This window comes from Zea mays, chromosome 10, assembly GCF_902167145.1.
Source record: "Zea mays cultivar B73 chromosome 10, Zm-B73-REFERENCE-NAM-5.0, whole genome shotgun sequence".
NCBI classification, from domain to species: Eukaryota; Viridiplantae; Streptophyta; class Magnoliopsida; order Poales; family Poaceae; genus Zea; species Zea mays.
The window spans coordinates 110,051,347-110,071,762 of record NC_050105.1 but is presented as its reverse complement, the minus strand read 5'-3'; the positions used below and the strand labels follow the sequence as shown (position 1 = coordinate 110,071,762).

The 20,416-nt window shown below is 48.0% G+C and overlaps 2 protein-coding genes across 3 annotated transcripts; both read right to left on the bottom strand.

Annotated features, from left to right (window-relative positions):
* Positions 1 to 310: 310 nt before the first annotated feature.
* Positions 311 to 8,625, bottom strand: LOC103641571 (serine carboxypeptidase 1). Of its 2 annotated transcripts, none has more exons than XM_008664913.3 (14): positions 8,303 to 8,625; positions 8,054 to 8,199; positions 7,855 to 7,931; positions 6,222 to 6,344; positions 6,025 to 6,127; positions 5,872 to 5,909; positions 5,677 to 5,778; positions 5,516 to 5,596; positions 5,186 to 5,425; positions 5,033 to 5,098; positions 4,821 to 4,942; positions 4,304 to 4,417; positions 999 to 1,044; positions 311 to 662 (listed from the first exon to the last, which is right to left on the bottom strand). In XM_008664913.3, the coding sequence occupies exons 1-14, from the start codon at positions 8,518 to 8,520 to the stop codon at positions 579 to 581; spliced, it is 1,560 nt and encodes a 519-aa protein (XP_008663135.1). In that variant the 5' UTR covers positions 8,521 to 8,625; the 3' UTR covers positions 311 to 578. The 2 variants fall into 2 exon arrangements, with proteins under 2 accessions (XP_008663135.1, XP_020401300.1); XM_020545711.2 differs by having other exon boundaries at positions 6,222 to 6,409; positions 8,303 to 8,616.
* A 4,262-nt stretch (positions 8,626 to 12,887) lies between these two features.
* Positions 12,888 to 14,224, bottom strand: LOC103642702 (uncharacterized). Its single transcript, XM_020545455.1, has 2 exons — positions 13,112 to 14,224; positions 12,888 to 13,001 (listed from the first exon to the last, which is right to left on the bottom strand). The coding sequence occupies exons 1-2, from the start codon at positions 14,222 to 14,224 to the stop codon at positions 12,888 to 12,890; spliced, it is 1,227 nt and encodes a 408-aa protein (XP_020401044.1).
* Positions 14,225 to 20,416: the final 6,192 nt, after the last annotated feature.

The window sequence follows — 20,416 nt, the reverse complement described above, 5'->3', positions numbered from 1 at the left end:
AAGTGACTCACCTAATAAAAAGGGATATAAATAAATTGTCGCCCCCACCAAATCGGCGTGCACGAATCCAATAAATGGGTTAATCACACATGTTCCGGGTCTGGTGGGCTGGTTCCACCATCCGATTAGTTCTAGATGACACATTGATTGGTTCGTCACTTTATGTTTGTATGCACACACGTTCAGTGAAAGATAATCCCATTTACATCACTCTTGACCCCACCCCTCTCGCTCTCTGCTTCTAACACTACTTTCATCCATCCATATTTATGCTGTGACCATGCCTCTTTTGTCACTAACCCATGGTTAATTGATATCTTGTGAGTATTTATTTCTGTATATTTAAATTATTCTTTATATAATAGTAGAATAATATTGCCAATGGATCTGACCCATGGTTAATTGAGTAGAGGTGAAGATCCCACGTTAAAAATCTCTTCAGCTGTATACAGAGGCTTACACAGCCGAGTGAACGGATCTGATCTGCATACATCTACTCTGAGTCCATGCACACAGTAATTGTCCGATGAGCGACGAATAACTGAAGGCTTGTGAAATCTGTAATGGTCCTGGTCTTCTTAGAACTTCTCTCCTGCCAGCCAGCGACTGTAGAACGCGAGAGCCTCCTTGGGCTTGTACTCGGGCACAGCATGTCCGGCTCCCTGCAATGTTGCCACCACCACCATATGAAAAACAAAATAGTTTAAACCCTAAAACCATTGAGATTTCACCGGGTTCCTTTCATTCCCAGGAATGAGGTGCTAAATTCTATGGAAATGGTAGTACGAAAACCAAGACTGATATGCCAAGTTTGTTTTAGGGGCAACTCCAAACTTGCCAATCCTTTTAACCTTTTTGAAAATCTATCCCTAACAAAAATATGTCACAAGAACTATCATGGCGTTCCTGGGAAAAAAAAGTATCATGGCGTTCCTGGGAAAAAAAAAGTAAGAGAACTCTGGAAAAATTTACTGGAGTCTCATTTGTTTCCTGCTTACCTTTATAGTGAGGAAGGTAATATTGTGACCGTATCCTTCTGTATATCTGCAATGGCACAAGCTAAATTAGGACCAAACTTTGAGGAATTCTGACTCATGACGTCCAACCAAGTTGCTGCCCAGACATTTTCTTGGTATAAATAAAACAAGAAAACCTTAGAGAAGTCTTTGGTTACTCATTGGGCAAATAAGCAAAGAAGACGGCCAAACTTGCCACAAACTGAGAACTAGCTAGAAGATATTGCAAAACTCGTTTCCTTTCTTTTTTTATTATTCTTTTATATCTTTGTTTCGAGCTTGTAAAATTCTCTCTTTTTTTAACCAACAGTGGAAGCTTCTTTTTTGTTTCATAAAAAGCTCAAAGCGGTGCAATGTTTACGGGAGTCTAATCATGGCTCACTATTGCAACTTTAAAACACAGAACAACTATATATCATTTGAGTGTCACGTGATGTGATAGAAGGTGCATCAAAGAAAGTAAGCGTGAGACCAACCTGAAGTCATTTCATAGTGGTAAAGTGTTCTATATGATTGGAGATCAAATAAAGTAGACTTGTAAAACAAACTAGTGGTTGACTGATGGAGAGACCCCTTATGATAAGGTCTAGATCGTTAAAGAAGCATGTTTCTCCGTTATTGTATGACAAGTTGTCTAAATTCTTAATATGATCCAAGTAGGTTATTTAAGTATGGATGTTGTCCTATAGAAAATCTTAGAAGGAACACACATATATGAGTTTGACTGCTAGTCATAGTCTATAGGACGTGAGTCATAATCTCTAGATACTTATGAAAGGCCTCAAAGTGTGACTTGTATGCTTCAAACAAAGGAGATAGTTGTAGCAGACTAGTGCAAGAAAGAATCTTGGTGAAAAGCATTTCACCAAAAATTGTAATTTAAGGCATAGTCCATTGTTCAGTTGTGAATAAATCTAACCCTTGTTCTAGTTGAATGTTTAACTTAACAGTCTCCACCACAATCATAGCATGTTAAAGGACATTGGCTTTGAGATTGTTTAAGGCGTGCCCTAGTATTTGATGGAAATTATTAGTTTTTTGTGGGTTTGGCCCATATAAATAATAGAATAAATTCTAAAGTCCCATATTAAATAAGGTGTGTGTTATAGTTTAGCACCATATGGGATGTTGGCAGGATGTTAACATAATTTATATTGTTGGTCTACATGAAATTGTTGAAAACAATGATGAAGATGAGCCACACATGCGCGCTATCGCTACAATCAGAGTCGAGACGAGGTGTGACATGGAACAATCGTTAATCGCGATGTTTTGCATACAAGAAGTTTGTGTTGATCTACTGGTCCCGCTCAATTCTTCTAACTCGTCTATATAAGCTTCATCATGTTATTATTATTGGGTTTGCCTTTGCTTATGTTGTTACCCAAGAACTCCAATTCCAGTTCTCGTGCGTACAAGTATTAGAAGAACAAGCCTCCGAAAGTGGTCCGTGATCGAGTTGACCTCCTCAGGTGAAGACCGGTAATTATGTATTGGGAGAGTGTATGCAAGCGGCACAATTGCTTGCTCGCTTTATCCTCTTCTTACTGGTGCTGGTGGTGAACTGGTGATCAACGTTTCATCTTCTCCTTTTCGATCGGCACTGCTGCCTCACTGAACTGCACCAAACCAAACGGGACGGCTACAACAATTGACACTGTCTACCGCTCGATATGTTTTTTTTTCTTTCTCATTAGATCAAATTCATGTTACTTAGTATTACCTATATTTTCATCACCCTTAGATCACACGATCTACGTATCTGATGTCACACGTCTGTTGATTTTCTTTTCTGAATTAAATTGCTACCGAAATTGCTTAAATTTCTAACACGTTTTTGGCATGAATCAAGGGTTACTTCCAATGGATTGAGTATATGCAATATAATAATATCTCGTCGGCTTCTTGAGGAGGTGACATATAAAGGCTCACAATATTAAATACTCTCTCTTTGTGAGAGAAAAGTGGACACAATATTAAATACTATCTCTCTATTCTTTTTTATTTGTCACAGTTTAGTTTAAAAATAAACTAATGGACGATAAATATTTGAGAACGTATGTAGTAAATAGCTTGAATTATAATAGAGTTATTATAAGAGCAGACTTTTAGTTGGCTATATGTGACATGATAATATTATAAAGCATGTTATGGGCTTTATTATTAAACTTGATCTAACGGATTTGTTAGAACCATAAATGAAGGCTATTTCTATAGCAGTGACCACCTAGGACCACACTGAAAGTGTTGTATCTCAATGAGGCATCTTTTATGTCAGAACTAGGGTTTGATCCTTCGTTGGCAGCACATATATAGTAGCAGGGATCATTTCACGCGCTATCCATGCATTATCAAAGAACTAGTTCTGAAAATGATGGAACGTTCTCCAAAACAAATAATTGCTGAAAATTACGTGTTGTCGCCCTGCACATCCCTAGCTGATTTTACGTGTTGTCGCCAACATGGAGTCACTACATACCATGTTATACCTTAGCGATGATAATTTTGGTGCTGGGATCATGCTCATTCACCATACTTATTCATAATAAATAAATAATTTTGTAGGTATAGAGAAACTGCTACGGTGTGAGACACTACATATTGATTTTTTGTTATCAATATTTTTGGTAGACTAGTCTCCAAAAAAATATTGTGACAAGGTCTCATGTTGAATTTTAACTCTAGTTTACCATAACTTTTTTAAGACCAAAAGGCTTTTTGGTAAAATCAGGCAGAATTAGCTAATTAGGTGCATGTGTAGTGGGGTGAATTTTATATTATAGAAAAAACTGAATATAGATGGCTAGGGATGTAAACAGATCTGATGTCGATAGATATATATGGATATGAATACATATAGCTACCTTATTCTTTGGGTTCGGATTCAGCTATATAGCATCAGTTGTATCAGATAAGGTATGATGAATATCGACATCATATATGATCTATGTTCAAATTTTAGTATCTTGATACTGAAATAGTATGGATATTGACTGCTCGAATTTGGAGTACGGATAGGAATCCCTTCGGGTTAATCTGGAAATATCCATACAATTTACACCCTAGTGTGGTGAACCTTTGCCACACCAAAGATTTTGTCTGATCAAATCGTAAGTCCAATTAACATATAATATGATGATTTTTTGCAATATTTCATAAAGCGAGTTGTTACTGGACAACGAAAAATGGCACATAAATGAACCCTAATAATCCCTAAACATGTACTCCTATTCGGACGATCATAATGGAGGCAATATAATGGAAAGAAAGGGCAGAGTTCAGCGTACCCGGCAACTTGGTCTCCGAAGTACCATGGCCGCCATCTATCAGTAACTTGGTAGCCTATTGATTTCACCCACGCTTCGGTACCAGGGTAAGGAATACACAGGTCATGGTCTCCGCTGCAGGACGACGCAGATAAACACACATCACATATACGTACATTCTTCAATTCTTAAATAAATTGTTTGATGATTCTGACAAATTGTTCTATGCAAATGAAAGCAGGAATCATATTATATTAGATCAACTTAATGATCATGTTATCTTTTTTTGGGCACATGTCGTTTTCAACTTTAATTTCACACCACTAGTCTTTGAACTGAAACATATATTCAACCAATACAACATGAAACCTTTTGGTTTCTGTTTCCAACCCAAATGTGAGATAGAATCAATCAGCTAGCGCACTGATCGAGCGAGGGTGGGTATATATGTTCTAGTCCGAAAAGAGTTGTGTAGTACACTCGCTACAAAGTTCTACTAGAAACTACCTCATATGTAATCAATCGGTTTTGTATGTACCTGTAGATTAGCACGCGATATCCCAAAGCCGTAAACTTCTTGTGGTAGCTCACCATCGTCCCTGTATCATGAGTGAAGTCTATCCTTGCAGTGTACAGTTCCCATGATCCAATTAAGCTTTTCTGATGATGTGCACATAGACTAGAGGATCAGTGCTAACTTTGAGGGTTAAGTCTTTTTTTTACCTACCACACACACTACATATATCTTACTGGTTTGGCATGAATCGCAGCTCTAACATCTTCGTCGTCCAGCCACGCCGTAGCGACTTCATCACTCTACATGCAGTCATGTAGACATGGAAATGCCAAATAAAACGCAGTAGAAAAGAAGGTGCAAGCACACCACCACCAGCAGCAGCATACCGTGCAGGGAAGTGATCTGCCACTAAGGCCTGGCCACATGGGGACGTGGCCGTCCTTGAGAGCAAGACGGAGCGGCCAAGAACGCCCCGACATCCGCTTCCTCACTGGAAACGGCCTGTCCGTCTCTCCTAGCCTTCTGAAACTCCGCGGCAAGCTGCTGTTGCTGAACTCTACCTCTTGGATTTCGGGATGATGGTAGCAAGGCGCAAGGATGTTGTACTTGTTCAGGTCCTTCAGTTCCTGCAGACACCCAATGGCCCAACCCATCAGACGACGATGCTGTCGACTCAATGTGTTCTGTTCTGTGGCTCCAGTCCTGAGACGCATTACCCAGCGCACTCTGTCGATCTTCTCCTGGCACAGATCATCCACGGCGCCGAAGAATGTGCCGCGGCAGGACGCTTTGACATCCTGAAACAAATTGTATCTGGTCGGTCGATGGATTTCGGTATGCAACAATCTGGATTAATTATACAATCTGAACCACTGACCTCATACATGTCGGTTGAGATGAGGCCCATCCCATGCGCAAATGGCACGAAGGAATTGAAATCGTAGTCCACGTCAGTTAACGGATTGCCAATCAGATAGCCCTGTGGGCAGAATTTTCGGAAGATTCTAAACTCGTTAAAACTTTGGCTCCGAATTATACAGCGAAACACTAAAGGAATGTGCCTGGAGAGAACCTTGAAATTGATTCTTGGCTTCACACCTCTCTCAATGCCTGTCAGGACAGGACACACCAACATGTATTGTACTGTTAGGATAGGATAGATAGGATAGACTAGCTTGGGACAGCAATAATGCTGGTTTTCTGTTTTGATTTCCAAAGTGCCAACCTTTAACAACTTCGTCAGTGATCGTGGGGATGTAGACCCCTGCGTACGACTCCCCCGAGATGTAGAACGGGTTCAACTGAAACTCGGGGTACAACTCGAACCACTGCAAGATGCATCAGGTTATTATTCCGGCAAAGCGCATGATATTATATAGATAGATTTATATATGGCAAAGTTTTCGTAGCAGAGCGGAGTACCTTCGACAGGAATTTGTGGGCGTCAGCTGCGGTTTTCAGGTCACCTGTTACATAATCCGATCTGTTCAGCGAGTACGACATCCCCACACCGGCAGGAGAGTCTAGGTACATGATGTTCGAGACCTTCTCAATGACAGATTCAAAGCCATCACTTGGATTGTTGTAGCTAGGCTCACACACAGAATCAACTGCCAAACAAACAAAACCTGGCTAGGCAATTCTTTACTTGCCATTAATCTACAAGCATCAGATCTATTTCTTTATATCTCTTCTTAAAGTATACTATCGGAAACATACTTATTAGCTGGCCTAAGTTAGAGAGATTTGACTTAAAAACAAAGCAAGTTCAAGAATGGCAAGAGTAGTTTGTCTATAAAAATTTGGCTGGCCTAACCGACGGATAGTAGGTCATCCCATATCGGAATCAGAATCGGATACGGATAGTTAGAACTTAAAAATGGAACGGATACGGATACATGGACTGGATATTTATTCGGACGGATAAGTGACAGATACAGATATTATTTGGTCGGATACCAGATACTTGTTGGATAATATATATACATGAATTGCTTACCATTTACTCCAATTTTGTTCGTGAACAATTATACGGGAGTATTGTATAGAACGTAGATCAATATAGCAATAAATTTAAATCATATAATAGTCAAACACAATTTTTCGAATATGATGACAAGATTCGAAACACATAATAGTCTAATTCAACAAAATTTAGTCTTCAAATGGCATAAGACAGTCTAATACAACACAAGATAGTCCGACACAATAGTTCAAATATAATAACAAGGTTTGAATCATACAATAGTCTAATATAACATAAGATATTATATATATACACATACCATTATATATATGTGTTACCATTATAATTAGCATGCACACATATAATAGACTAAGCAAGTTATTAGAGACGCCAATACCTTGTATTTTTTAAAAAAATAAGCAAATTACAATAATTTAGTATAAATTTAGATACTATTTTAATAATTTAGACTCTATTTGAATAATGTGGACATGTAGATGTATTCAGACAAAAATACGATGTACTACAAAGTTGTAGATCTCTTTGAGCTCTATGATTTTGATATAAACTTTATCTTCACCTAAGTTTATATGCAAAAATTATGAATTTATAACAATGTTTACAGATAAAAAGAAACGGGTACCCGTATCCGACCCAAATATCAAAGTATTTACCAGGTAGTCCTCGCTTCGTATCCGATCCGAATACAAAGCTGCACTATTCGGGTAGTACTCGTATCCATCCCGAGTATAAAAATACTAGCATCCATATTCGACCCGAATCCAAAGCTGCACTATTCGGATAGTACACGTATATGTTCCAAACATGAAAATAGCAGCATCTATATCCAAAAAATAGGTATTTATACTATCTGTATCCGGTATCCGACGAGTATACTTGACCCGTCTTCACCCATATATATATAACATAACAGGTGCAACAGACCACGGTAACCACTCGTTTTAAAAAATATCAAATGTATTGCACTGTTTGCCTACTACATGCCAACAACAACTAGCCGGTAGATAGACAGTGACACCTAGCTAGCGATATGGATTGGCATGAAGAAATGTAACTGCCACTATTTACCTTTGACCAGCTGTAGGGGTTGAGCTGCAGCTTGGGCAGGCTTCCAGGCGAGCTCCCAGGCTCGAAATTGAAGGGTCCTGTGGATAAGATAAGCATATAGCTAGCTAGCTAAGCTGCCTCTCAGAATGCAATCGATCGGCAGGCAGAACGAAGACACAGACGACAGAGTAGAGCAACACTAGCTCGTGCGCGCGCTGACCGTTCCCGTAGACGAAGCCGTCGAAACTGGAGCATCCCGGACCTCCGTTGAGCCAGACCACGACGGGGTCGCCGGCCGGGTCGCGCTCCGACAGCACCAGGTAGTAGAAGAGGCTCCGCTCGCTGCGCTCGTCCACGGTCACGTACCTGCACCCAGCGGCCACACCGACCGTAGCACCAGCAGGCATATATAGGCTGCGAGCATCTGAAATGGATCGAAGAGAGAGAGAAGGCGGCACGCAGAGATTACCCGGAGTAGTGCTTGGAGGGGAAGGCGCCATGGAAGCCCGGGAGACCGGTGACGAGGTGCTCCTCGGGCGCCGCGACGGCAGGCGGCCAGAGGAGCGCCGCCACGACGACGAGGAGGAGGAGGAAAAGAGAGGCCATGGAGATCCGAGCTGGCAGCTCAGCTAGAGTGCGGCAGCACCGCAAGGTGGGAGTGGGAGCCTGCGACTGGGAGTGCATCATCGTCCCTCACTCGTTAGAGAAAGGATGAAGAAGCACTAGCTGGCAGGGCACCAAGCCACCAACCATCAAGAATCAACGACAGCAACCGCGCGCCTTCTTTCGTTGCTCACGGGATGATGGTCCCACCACTGGCGGATTTGTTGAGAGGGTGTGGGACCGGCGACACACCGGGCAACGGGTGGGCCCCACGTCCTTCCCGCGACAAACCGGCTCGTGCGGCATTTTTTTTGGGTGGGATTTCTCGAGAGGGTGTATGAGCCGTTCTAAATTTCATCGTAAGATTCTATCTTCATCTTTATTGTCTTCAACAAAATTCTCTAAATTTCAACATTGTCTAAATTTCATCTTCTATAAGTTAGCCTCTTTAATATACCAACTTAATTAACAGGATATATTCTTTTACTAAACAATTACTACTAATGCGAGGCGTCGTAACCTTAGTTTATGCCTTTAACAGAACTAGAAAAGTTGTTTATGACTTCACAACGACTTGAGCATTTCGTCGAGCACCTTGCGTACGACATCCCAGCACCTCGCACCATGGCTGTAGCTCGGGATGACAGTCAGACACGTGGGTATTGATACCCGCGGGTTTCGTACCCGATGGACATGGATATGGGTATTAAAACTTACCTATAGGTATTGTCGGGTCGGGTACCCGAAATATACCGGAAAAGGGTACAAATACCATATTTTACCCGTGGGAATTCAGTGGATATCCGAGATACCAATTCAAAGCTTTATATGGACCGTATTCAGAAAATAAGGCCCATCTAGCCAAAGCCCAAAAAAAACCCTAAGTCATACCACCTGTGGTTATCCATGCGCTATGCTCGTGCTTTATCCACCTGCCAGCCCCACCCCCAAATCTAGGGATGTCAATGGGTACCCGAAACCCGAAACCCGATGGGTAAAAACCCTATTAGGGCACGGGTATGGCGGATTTTGATACCCATGGGTATTTTATTGGGTCATTTGTTATGCCCATCGGGTACGGTGGGCGTGGGTATGTTCTCTGTTGCCCCATACCCGCTACCCGATGGGGAACCCGCTAATATATGACACATGGGTCCGGATTTATATGTCTCATATAAAATAAATTTGATCTCGCTATTTACTAACCCTAATACCCTGTCCCTAACGCGGCCACCAGGAGTCCAGCCGTCCAGGCCTCCAGGGCACCACGCTCCACGCACGGACTCATGCACTAGGCGTCCTGCCGCCCGCGTCCAGGCAGCCGCTAGCCGCCAGACGGAGTGACGAGTGACGGACCCAAGCTCGCGTCCAGGCAGCCGTCAGACGGAGTCCCGCCGCCCGTGTCCAGGCAGCCGCCAGCCGCCCGCGTCCAGGCAACCGCCACTCCGCCAGCCGTCTCCCAGGTACGCTGCCGCTGCAGATGTTATGTTGGTACTTATTTTTGTGATTCAAATGATCATGTCTATCGTAATGTTAATGGGTATGGGTACCCGATGGGTACCCGCTACCCATGGTGGGTATGGGTATGGCGTAATTTTGTACCCATGATGGGTAGTGGGTATGGGTATGGGTCAATTTTTTCCTAGTGGGTATGGGTATGGCTTCGTGTGCCCACTGGGTACCTTACCCACTGCCATCCCTACCCAAATCCTCGATGCCCAAACTCTTCCCTACCGCAGCTCCCACACGGCCACCCACTCCTCGTGGGCCACGTTGCATCACCCCGTCCTCACCTATGGTTCACACCGGAGACTCAGAGGTCGATGCTGCGTCGCCGCAGAGCTCCGCGCATTCGCAGGGAGCGCTACGCCGAGCCGTCGCCCAGGCCAGAAGATCGCCGCCTCGGCCCCACCCAAGATTCGCGTCGGGCTCGACGCCGTGCCGCGCCGCCAGCTCCGCTTCCAAGCTCCAGCGACCTGCCAGCTCTACGCGTAGTGAGGTAGTTATGTGAACTGAATCGATGATGTTGCTCATCAGTTGTTATGAAATGTGATATTGCTTACTCGTTTTCCATGATATTATTTAGTCTACAATAACATATCCACTGGGTACCTGATATCCGGCGGGTACACTGTGGGCACGGGTACAAGTACAATTCCTGGCCCGATTGATTTGGAGGATATGGATACGTATAAGTCTTATACAATATCGGATCGGGTATTATTATACCCGAATACCCGACTCGCTGTAGCTTGAAGCACCTCACGCCATGGCTGCAGCACCTTGCAGCATGGTCGTTTTTTCCTGCAGTCTCCAGCTACTCCAGCTCGCCATCGAGGACGCCATGGCAACGACGGGGACTGGGCCAAGTGGCGGCGCGCTCGTGCTTGTTGCTGGCGGCCGCGTGGTCTCCTCATCCTCGCCGGTGGCTGTGTGCGCTCGTGCTTGTCGCCGCGGCCGCGCGCTCTCCTTCTCGCCGGCGTCTACGCGCGCTCTACTGCTCCCCGACGCACGCGCGTCGTCCTCCACTCCGTTGTGGACGACCGTACAGCCAGTATTTTAATGGACCAGTTACTGAAGCTTGCTGGAGGGATAAGATAAGGGACAGGATGGTTTAGACGAGCTCCAGCAACGAACGCTAAAGGGTTCTCTACCATGGTCCTCTACGCTCTCTAAACGGTCCTCTAAATTTAGAGGACACTGTTAAACTCTCTATATACAGAGTTTCTCTAAACGGTCCTCTATCCATTTGAATACTTTAAATAACCGGTTTAGCAAAAATAAAATATGTACAATATATTGAGAGTATGACAAATACGTATGTAAAAAAATAAAAATAAAAATGTCTCTAATATCGGTATTTGAGTATAGAGGACGTAATTTAGAGGACGTTGTTAGAGAGGAAAGAGATATAGATGATACAATCTTTTAGAGGAGACTGTAAAGGACGGATATATAGGATGGATATAAAGGACGTTGCTGGAGACAGCCAACCAATGTATTGTTGAAGAGTGTATCAGTGTATGTATGAGTCGGCAACAAGGTTAGACTGTAGAATAAAGAAACAAATTACACATTCAAAAGATAACAGAGAGCTTGTTAGTTGGAAGCCTGAGTGGGTTACCTCTCACAAAAAAAAATATGCTGCCCAAGACTTGTTTAAAAAGTTGAGGTTGTTTGTTTACCTAATCAGGCGTATTCAGTAATGTGTGTTTGGTTGGAGGCCTCTGTCGCCAAAAAGTCAATGTTTGTTTACCCCTAACTACCTCACTTAGTACCAAATGGTTTCTCAAATCAAACGCTCTATATATATTACTATTTCAAGCCAACTCACCAACTAATAAAACCAACAAGTTTACTTTTACAAAATATGGATTTCCGTACAAAGATGTCTTGAGTTTGAATAAAATATACGGACTCACGTCACAAGTTGGGCCCTGGAACTATAACCTTGTATCCGCATTAAATGTTTATCCAAAGTAACTGAAATTTGCTAAAGATAATTTAGGTTCACTCTAAAACTAATAGTTAGCGGCTAAAATTATCTGAAGATTTAAAACGTGCCTATCTATCAACTACCGGAAACACGTTCTTTGCTGAGTGTTCACAGGTTTGTCGAGTCCAAAATCTCGGACACTTGGCAAAAAAATTATTTCCTTACGCTCAGCGAAGATTGACATTCGACAAGGGACCTTTTCTCCTGCCACTCGACAAAGTTAATTTGCTTTTTTTTCTTTTTCCCCAGCTTTTTTTGGTGTGTTTCTATAGTCTCTTTGTTACACGCAAAATCCTTTTTTGGGATTTATAAATGATGCTTCAAAAGATTAAGAATTAAAATTATCTCTTAATATGAAATCCTCACTTTTAAAGTTAGTTCTCCCAAAATAAATGTGGTCTCTACATAAGAGAATGGATAAAAAGATCATCATAAGAATTAAATCACCCTTTGGATGAATTATACATTTAGGATAAGTTCTCCAAAGATTTAAACTAAATACCTGCTAGATCAAGATTTCACTTTTAAAATGATTTATTTCGGCCAAAATAAATAGATGATAAACACTTTTTCAATATATTTTTCCTAGAATAAATAAGTATAAGGCATAGAACTTTTGATTTAGTTTTTAATTACACTATAAATTCAAAATAAGTTTTTTCTCTCTCTCTCTCTCTTTCTTTCTTAAGAATACTAATTTTCTTTGCGTGTACACTACATACTTAGAGCATTGGATTAAAAAAATTAATATAAGCATATACAACTAAATTTTGCATCCATGCCGAGGTTTTGATTGCACATTTAAATTGGAGTTTGAAACTTAAAACAAAATGTGAATTTAAATTAGTTTGGAAATTGAAAATAGAAACAGAAAAGATAAAAAAGAAAAAAAGAAGGGCTTGCCTGGGACGAATTTCCCGTGTCAGCCCAGCCTGCTTTCGCGCGTGCCCACGCCTCACCACGGCGCCGACATGTGGGGCCCGCATGTCAGCCCTAGTTCGCGCGCACTCACATTACCCGCGGTCGCTGGTGAGCTTTTTGGAACCGTGATATTCCGAACACTGGGCTTCTGAAAATTGGTATCCCGAACAGAGCAATTGAAAATATAGTATTATAATTCGTTGAACTTCGGAATTGTAGTATCTGCGTTAGATTTAGCCTAGTAATCCTCGTTTTTACGGCATTCCGTTTCTTACAACATCTACGGGCGCTCCTCTCCCCGAGCGCTGCTCTCCCTGGGCGATCCAGCTTTCCCCGACGAGCGCTCCTCCTCGACGGCGCTCCTCGGCCTGGCGGGCTTCTTGGACGGCCGCTCTCGGTGTTCTTGGATTTCCCGGGCATCGGCTGTGGTGGCTCCTGCGTCGCGGCTTCCTGCTTGGCCGCCAGCGCGGCCGCCGCCGCGGCGGCGTCCTTTGCCCTCTGCCTCTCGGCGGCCTCCTCGTCCAGAACGGCTGACATGATGAACGAGTAACCCTTCTGCAGCATCCTGTACAGCAGCAGCGCGGACATGCACGCCTGGTCGCGCACCGCCTCGAGGTCGCGGTGCTCGTCCATGAGCTCCAGGCGCTCCCCGAACACCACCGCGCGGTCGGGCTTGAGCTTCAGGGATAGCAGCAGGTGTGCGCGCTCCAGCTCCGAGCGCGGGCACCCGCGCCGCACGCCCAGCAGCAGGTAGTAGTCGATGTTGCACGCCTCGCCGGCGGCGACACGGCCGCGCAGCCCCTGGATGCGGGCCGTCAGCTTGCGATACGCGCCGGCGATCTCGCAGTACCGCACTCCGCCCTGCGGCCACCACCGTGGCCCCGGGAGCTTGCCGTCCCGTAGCGTGGCGTCGTACAGGAGCTTCAGGTGGTCGAGGTCACGGAGGCAGTCGGCGACCGCGCCCACGGACTGGAGGAGGTCGGCGTGGGCACGGAGCGCCGGAATGTAGGCAAGATCCAGAGCCAGCGAGCGGTTGCAGTCCGCGATGGCGTCGGCTGGACGACCACCGGCCTGGAACGCGGCGGCGCGGCCCACGAGGCAGGCGGCGGCGAACGGGTGCGGCAGCACGCCGTGCCGCGCCTCCAGGATCTTGGTGAAATGGCGCACGGCCTCGGCAGGGAGGCCGGCGTCCAGCGCCGCCATGGCAGCCGCGCGGCGCCGGGGCAGGAGCTTCACGTGCGCCAGGAGCTGGGACACGGCCTCCGACTTGGATGTTTTGCCGGACGGGACGGAGGGAGCCGCGGCAGCGGTGGCGGACGACGACGAGAAGCTGTCGCTCCTGCACGGCCGCCGGCTCGGACGTCCACACATCGAGCGCCGCCGCCGCTCCTGCACGGTCGTGGAGAACTCTCGCGCTCTGGAGATTTTGCGCCCTTGGATCCGTTGCAAGAAACAGACTGCCGTAACAATAAGGATTACTAGGCTAAAACTGACTCAGATACTACAATTCTGAAGTTCAACGGATTATAATACTACAATTCCAATTACTCTGTTCGGGGTACTAATTTTCAGAAGCCCTGTGTTGGTGATATCACGGTTCCAAAAAGCTCGTCGCTGGTGCCGTGGCCCTGCTGGCCAACCACGCACACGCGCTCGCTCTCGCGCTCTTTCGCTGTCACGTGGACCCAGCGGCACTGTTTTCTTCCCTCTTCGACGCGCAACAGAAACTACGTCGCCGCCTAAGTAAGGTTGTTGGGATATCGGCTAGATATATCGACCAGCGCTTGCAACACCGTTCAAGGTTCTTAGTGTGGTCACGGAGCATAGTGGGAGTTTGAGGGACCTCGACGGAGTGTCTGCACGCTAGGAGGTTGGCTGGATTCCATGGATAGATGGAACTTGGGTCGTCCGATCCGAATCGGGCACATGAGAATTGATCTAGACGTTTTAAAATCCAGGGCGTCAATTATGGATCCCGTGGCCGAGATTTTATGTCGGGTCGATCTAATCTACAGCTTAGGTTGGTGATCCAACGGCTTCGATTACAGCGTACCCCTTCGGCTAAATAGATTTGCAAAAGAGACCCCACCTTTCTAAGAAACTAACTCGTCGTCCATTAGTCAATTAAAATAAATGAAACTAAATCGGGATCTTCTAGTTTTGCCCGTGGAAGATATTTTTAGGTATAAATTTAATATTTAAACACCTAGAAACATGGTTAATCCACATCTTATCTGTTCTAACTCTGATTTAGTCTATTCAAGTTGCGTTAGCTTCGTAATAAAGCTACATACGCAGTAATAACATTATTTTATCATACTATTTAAATTTATAAATAGATATTGGTTTAGCCTATGTTTAGTAGATTAATCTCTCTCATGAAAGTTAATTTGACCATACATATAATCTGACTAAAATATGATCTCTAATCACGTTATAACTTAGGATAAAGTTGAAATAGTTACTTATTTAGAATATCTTTCTCACGTGATTTATATTAATCAACATAGAATATAGTTTTATTGCTTAATCACATAACTCTTCCAAAAATCATATCTTTTTAACCATAACTCTGATCTTTGTGGTTCTTGAACCCACAATCTCGTAATGACGTGTACAATATTACTGTGTGGTTTGTTTTTATCTTTGGTGTAATGTTATTTTTACCCATTCTTTATTTATCTATATGTATTGCTACGGGTAGAAGCGAGGTAACGAGGAACCTAAAACCCAAACTTGAGGAAGTACCTGATGTTGCACCAAAAAAGCAAGTTATGTCCTTGATCACATTCTCTGACCTTATAATGTTTATCATTGTTAATCACCATGGCACTGTTAGGCTTAACTTGATGGGACCTAATAGGTTACCTAGTTTTGTTTACCCTACACCTTGCAAACAAATGAATTATTGGGTAGTCTTGCTATTGCTCTACCTAGTTTTGTGATTAATGCTATCCATATGATTTATGATTAGGGATGAAAACAGATGGAAACGGATGGAAAATTCCCTCTCCCGTTTCCGTATCTGCATTTTATCATCGAAAACGTGATCGGGTCCGGAATAGTCAGGAATGGAAACAGGAGCGAGATAAATGGAATTGCAAAAACGAACGGAAACGGAAATACTAACAGAAATTCATAATTTAATACAAATAGAAATGGTATTGATGTTTGACTAGTGATTGATTGGCAAAACAATAACATAAAATAAATAGATATAGAGAGCTAACATTATATTTGTCGGCGTTTCGAGACCGGGGGGTCCCTAAGCCGACGAGTGAATGTCGCCGCGTGCCCCAGCCCAGATGGGTCGACGCGAGGCCGAGCGCGAAGGGGGGAAGTGAGGTGGCCGGAGATGGGCGTGAGAGAGGTGGAAATCCCGCGGCCTTCGTGTTCGTCCCGCGCCCAGGTCGGGTGCGCTTGGAGTAGGGGGTTACAAGCGTCCACGCGAGAGAGGGAAGCGAGTGGCCCCAAGAGAGCGCCTGCCCCGTCCTCGTCCCCGCGCGGCCAACCCTCTCTAAGAGGGCTCTGGTCCTTCCTTTTATAGGCGTAAGGAGAGGATCCAGGTGTACAATGGGGGTGTAGCAGAGTGCTACGTGTCTAGCGGGGGAGAGCTAGCGCCCTAAGTACATGCCGATGTGGCAGCCGGAGAGATTTTGGCACCCAGCTGGTGTGATGTCGTGGCCGTCGGAGGAGCGACGGAGCCTGGCGGAGGGACAGCTGTCGGAGCGGTTGGGTCCTTGCTGACGTCCTTCTGCTTCCGTAAGAGAGCTGAGAGCCGCCGTCGTCACAGAGCATGCGGGGCGCCATCATTGCCTATCTGGCGGAGCTAGCCAGATGGGACACCGGTCTTGTTCTCTGCGGCCCGAGTCAGCTCGGGGTAGGGTGATGATGGCGCTTCCTGTTGACGTGGCTGGCCCGTGCCCTAGGTTGGGCGACGTGGAGGTTCCTCCGAAGCCGAGGTCGAGTCTGTCTTCCATGGCCGAGGCCGAGTCCGAGCCCCTGGGTCGGGCGAGGCGGAGAATGTTCGGCAGAGGCCAGGGCGGAGTTCGAGCCCTGGGGTCGGGCGAAGCGGAGTTCGTCGTCTTCTGGGGCTGAGCCCGAGTCCGAGCCCTGGGTCGGGCGGAGCGGAGTTCGTCGTCTTCTGGGGCTGAGCCCGAGTCCGAGCCCTAGGGTCGGGCGGAGCGGAGTTCGCCGTCTTCCGGGACTTAGCCCGAGTCCGAGCCCTGGGGTCGGGCGGAGCGGAGTTCGCCGTCTTCCGGGACCTAGCCCGAGTCCGAGCCCTGGGTCGGGCGGAGCGGAGCTTCCTATGGTGCCTTTGGCAGGGCCTGACTGCCTGTCGGTCTCACTCTGTCAAGTGGCACTGCAGTCGGAGTGGCGCAGGCGGCGCTGTCCTTTTGTCAGGCCGGTCAGTGGAGCGGCGAAGTGACGGCGGTCACTTCGGCTCTGCCGGGGGGCGTGCATCAGGATAAAGGTGTCAGGCCACCTTTGCGTTAAATGTTCCTGCGATTCGGTCGGTCGGTGCGGCGATTTAGTCAGGGTTGCTTCTTAGCGAAGGCAGGGCCTCGGGCGAGCCGGAGATGTGTCCGCCGTTGGAGGGGGGCCTCGGGCGAGATGGAAATCCCCCGGGGTCGGCTGCCCTTGTCCGAGGCTAGGCTCGGGCGAGGCATGATCGAGTCGCTCGAATGGACTGATCCCTGACTTAATCGCACCCATCAGGCTTTTGCAGCTTTATGCTGATGGGGGTTACCAGCTGAGAATTAGGAGTCTTGAGGGTACCCCTAATTATGGTCCCCGACAGTAGCCCCCGAGCCTCGAAGGGAGTGTTAGCACTCGCTTGGAGGCTTTCGTCGCACTTTTTTGCAAGGGGACCAGCCTTTCTCGGTTGCATTTTGTTCCGGTGGGTGCGCGCGAGGGCACCCGCCGGGTGTAGCCCCCGAGGCCTCAGAGGAGTGGTTTCACTCCTCCGAGGTCTTAATGCCTTGCGTAACGCTTCGGTCGGTCTGGTTGTTCCCTCATGCGAACTGGCCGTAGCCCGGGTGTACGGTCGGGGCCCAAGTTCTCGGGCTGGTACGTTGACGCTGTCAACGGTTCGGCCAGAGCCGGGTTTGCGAGAGCAGCCCCCGAGCCTCCGCACAGGACGAGAGGGCGATCAGGTACAGACTCGGCTTTTTTACATACGCCCCTGCGTCGCCTTTCCGCAAGGAGGAGGGGGGAAAGCGCCATGTTACCCTCGATGGGCGCCGAACATGGTGTCTCCGGTGAGCTGCAAGCGGGTAATCCGAGTGGACGTCCGTGCCCCGTTCGTTAGGGGTCGGCTAGGGGCCCAGAGGCACGCCCAAAAGTACCTGCGGGTGATCTGCCGGACCCGGTCCCCTGGCGACGGGGTCCGAGGGCTCGATGCCTCCCTCTGATGGGATTCCGTTACAAGATCGCTCCCGCTGGTCTCGGAAATGTCCTAGGGTACCTCGGGAGCGCAGCCCGAGCCTTGGTTATGTATCGAACGTACCCCTGGTCATCCCTCGCTCGGCGTCTGAGGCGGCTGTGAACCCTTCGGGGGCCAGCCTTCGAACCCCTGATCAGTAATGGGCGCGGAGCCCGAGTAGCCTGAGGCGGCCGTGGAACCCTTCGGGGGGCCGGCCTTCGAACCTCTGACCAGTAGTGGGTGTAGGGCCCACGCGATCTGAGGCGACTGTTGAAACCCTTCGGGGGGCCAGCCTTCGAACCTCTGATCAGTAAGGAGGCTCGGAGCCTGGTTCCTTCACGGGGAAGGATCTTTTTCGGGGTATCCCCCTTTCCCGGTCCCTGTTGCAAGAGATAGAGAAAGAGGAAAAACGGAAAAGGATACGAAATCGAACGACGCGGCGTACCTTTTTTGGCGCGGTTATTACGGCGAAGGCGAAGCGTCGCCCGCTTCTCCTGCCAGAAGCGCCGTCTGTCCCTCCGCGGAGTTAATGCGACGGGGCGAGTTGTTGGCAGGGCGGCCGTTGCGCGTGCGCGAGCCGTTCGAGGAACGGCTGTTTCGCTTCGCGTTTTTTGAATCCCGCATCCGGTCCGGGCGGAACGTTGGAAACGGTCTCGCCTTGGTCTTTATATACCTGGGAGAGGGTCTGCTGACGGTTCTTCGCTCTGCTTCCTGCCTCCTTCTTAGGTTTTCGCAACCCGAGAGACTTTAGCCAGAGAAGAGAAAATCGTCCTTCCAGCCCCTTGCGCCGCCATCCCTTCCGTTTGGTGATGGCTGACCGGGTGACCATCATCTCGCCGCGCGATCCATGGCCCTTTTCCACGGTGACGGCGAGCGATCTGGAGGATCTTGTCGGCGAGGGTTTGCTTCGCCCTCTCACCGATGAGCAACGACCGGAATGGATTCCTCCCGTGGGCGGAGCCGCTCCATCCCCTCTGCCGGGGTACGTCGTGAGCTTCGTCTCCTTCCACGAGCGGGGATTCGGTGTGCCAGCGGGCCGCTTTATGCGGGCGATCCTGTACCACTATGGGGTGGAGTTGCACAACCTCACCCCCAACTCCATCTCGCAGGCCGCTATCTTCGTAGCGGTGTGCGAGGGGTATTTAGGGATCGCCCCCCATTGGGATTTGTGGACCCATCTCTTTTTCGCGGAGCTTTTTGCCTCGCTGACGGGGGAGAGGAAGGTCCGCGCGGCGGTGCGGGCCGGCGGCTGCACCCTCCTGCTGAGGCAGTCGCGGGCGTCGCAGTATATTCCTGCCATCCTCGCGTCCTCGAACAAGGGGTGGCAGCGCCGGTGGTTCTACCTCTGGAATGACGGCGAGTTGCTTCCACCGTTCTCCCAGCGAGTAGTCACCACCGCCACCGACGTTTGGCGCCACGGGACCCCGCACGAAAGACAGAAGAACCTCGAACCCCTTCTCCAGGCCTTGGAGGCGTTGCGGGAGGGGGGACTCACCGCTGCGGGAGTGATTGCCGCCATCCACCGTCGGAGGGTGCTTCCCTTGGCGGAGCGACGGCTGTCGCTTTGGGAAATGACCCCAGAGGCTGACTGGGAGGGCTCGCGGATGTCCCCTGATCCTCTTCCCTTCGACGCCCTCCAATGGCGGGTGTCGGCTGCGTTGGGGAAGCCGGACCCCCACGCCTTCTCCCAGCTTCTAATGCGCCCCGACCAGGGGTGCGTGACTCTGGTGAGTGTTCGCTCCTTCCTTCTTCATACATTGGGTTGCTTCTGGTTCTTACGATCGGGTTTCCTTCCCCCCCCCTTCTTCAGGAGGTGGGGTGGCACAAGCCTTCCCTGCCACGGGTTCCGCAGGATGCGGTGGCCCGAGCAGCGCGGCAGGTCGCCGCGGAGGAGAAGAAGAGGAAGAAGGACGCAGAGAAGGCCCGGGCCCGTGAGCGGAGGAGGGCTCAAGACGCCTTGGAAAAGCGCCGTCGCCAGCAGGAGAGGGAGGGACTCCCGAGGGAGCCGTCGCCGGAAACGCCCGACGACGACGACGATGATGATGATCATGATGAGGAGGACGACATGGCCGCCCGTCTCGGCCTCAGCCCCGGCTTGGGGTGTGGCCAGGAGTCGTCGAGCCAGCCCCCGAGCGGGC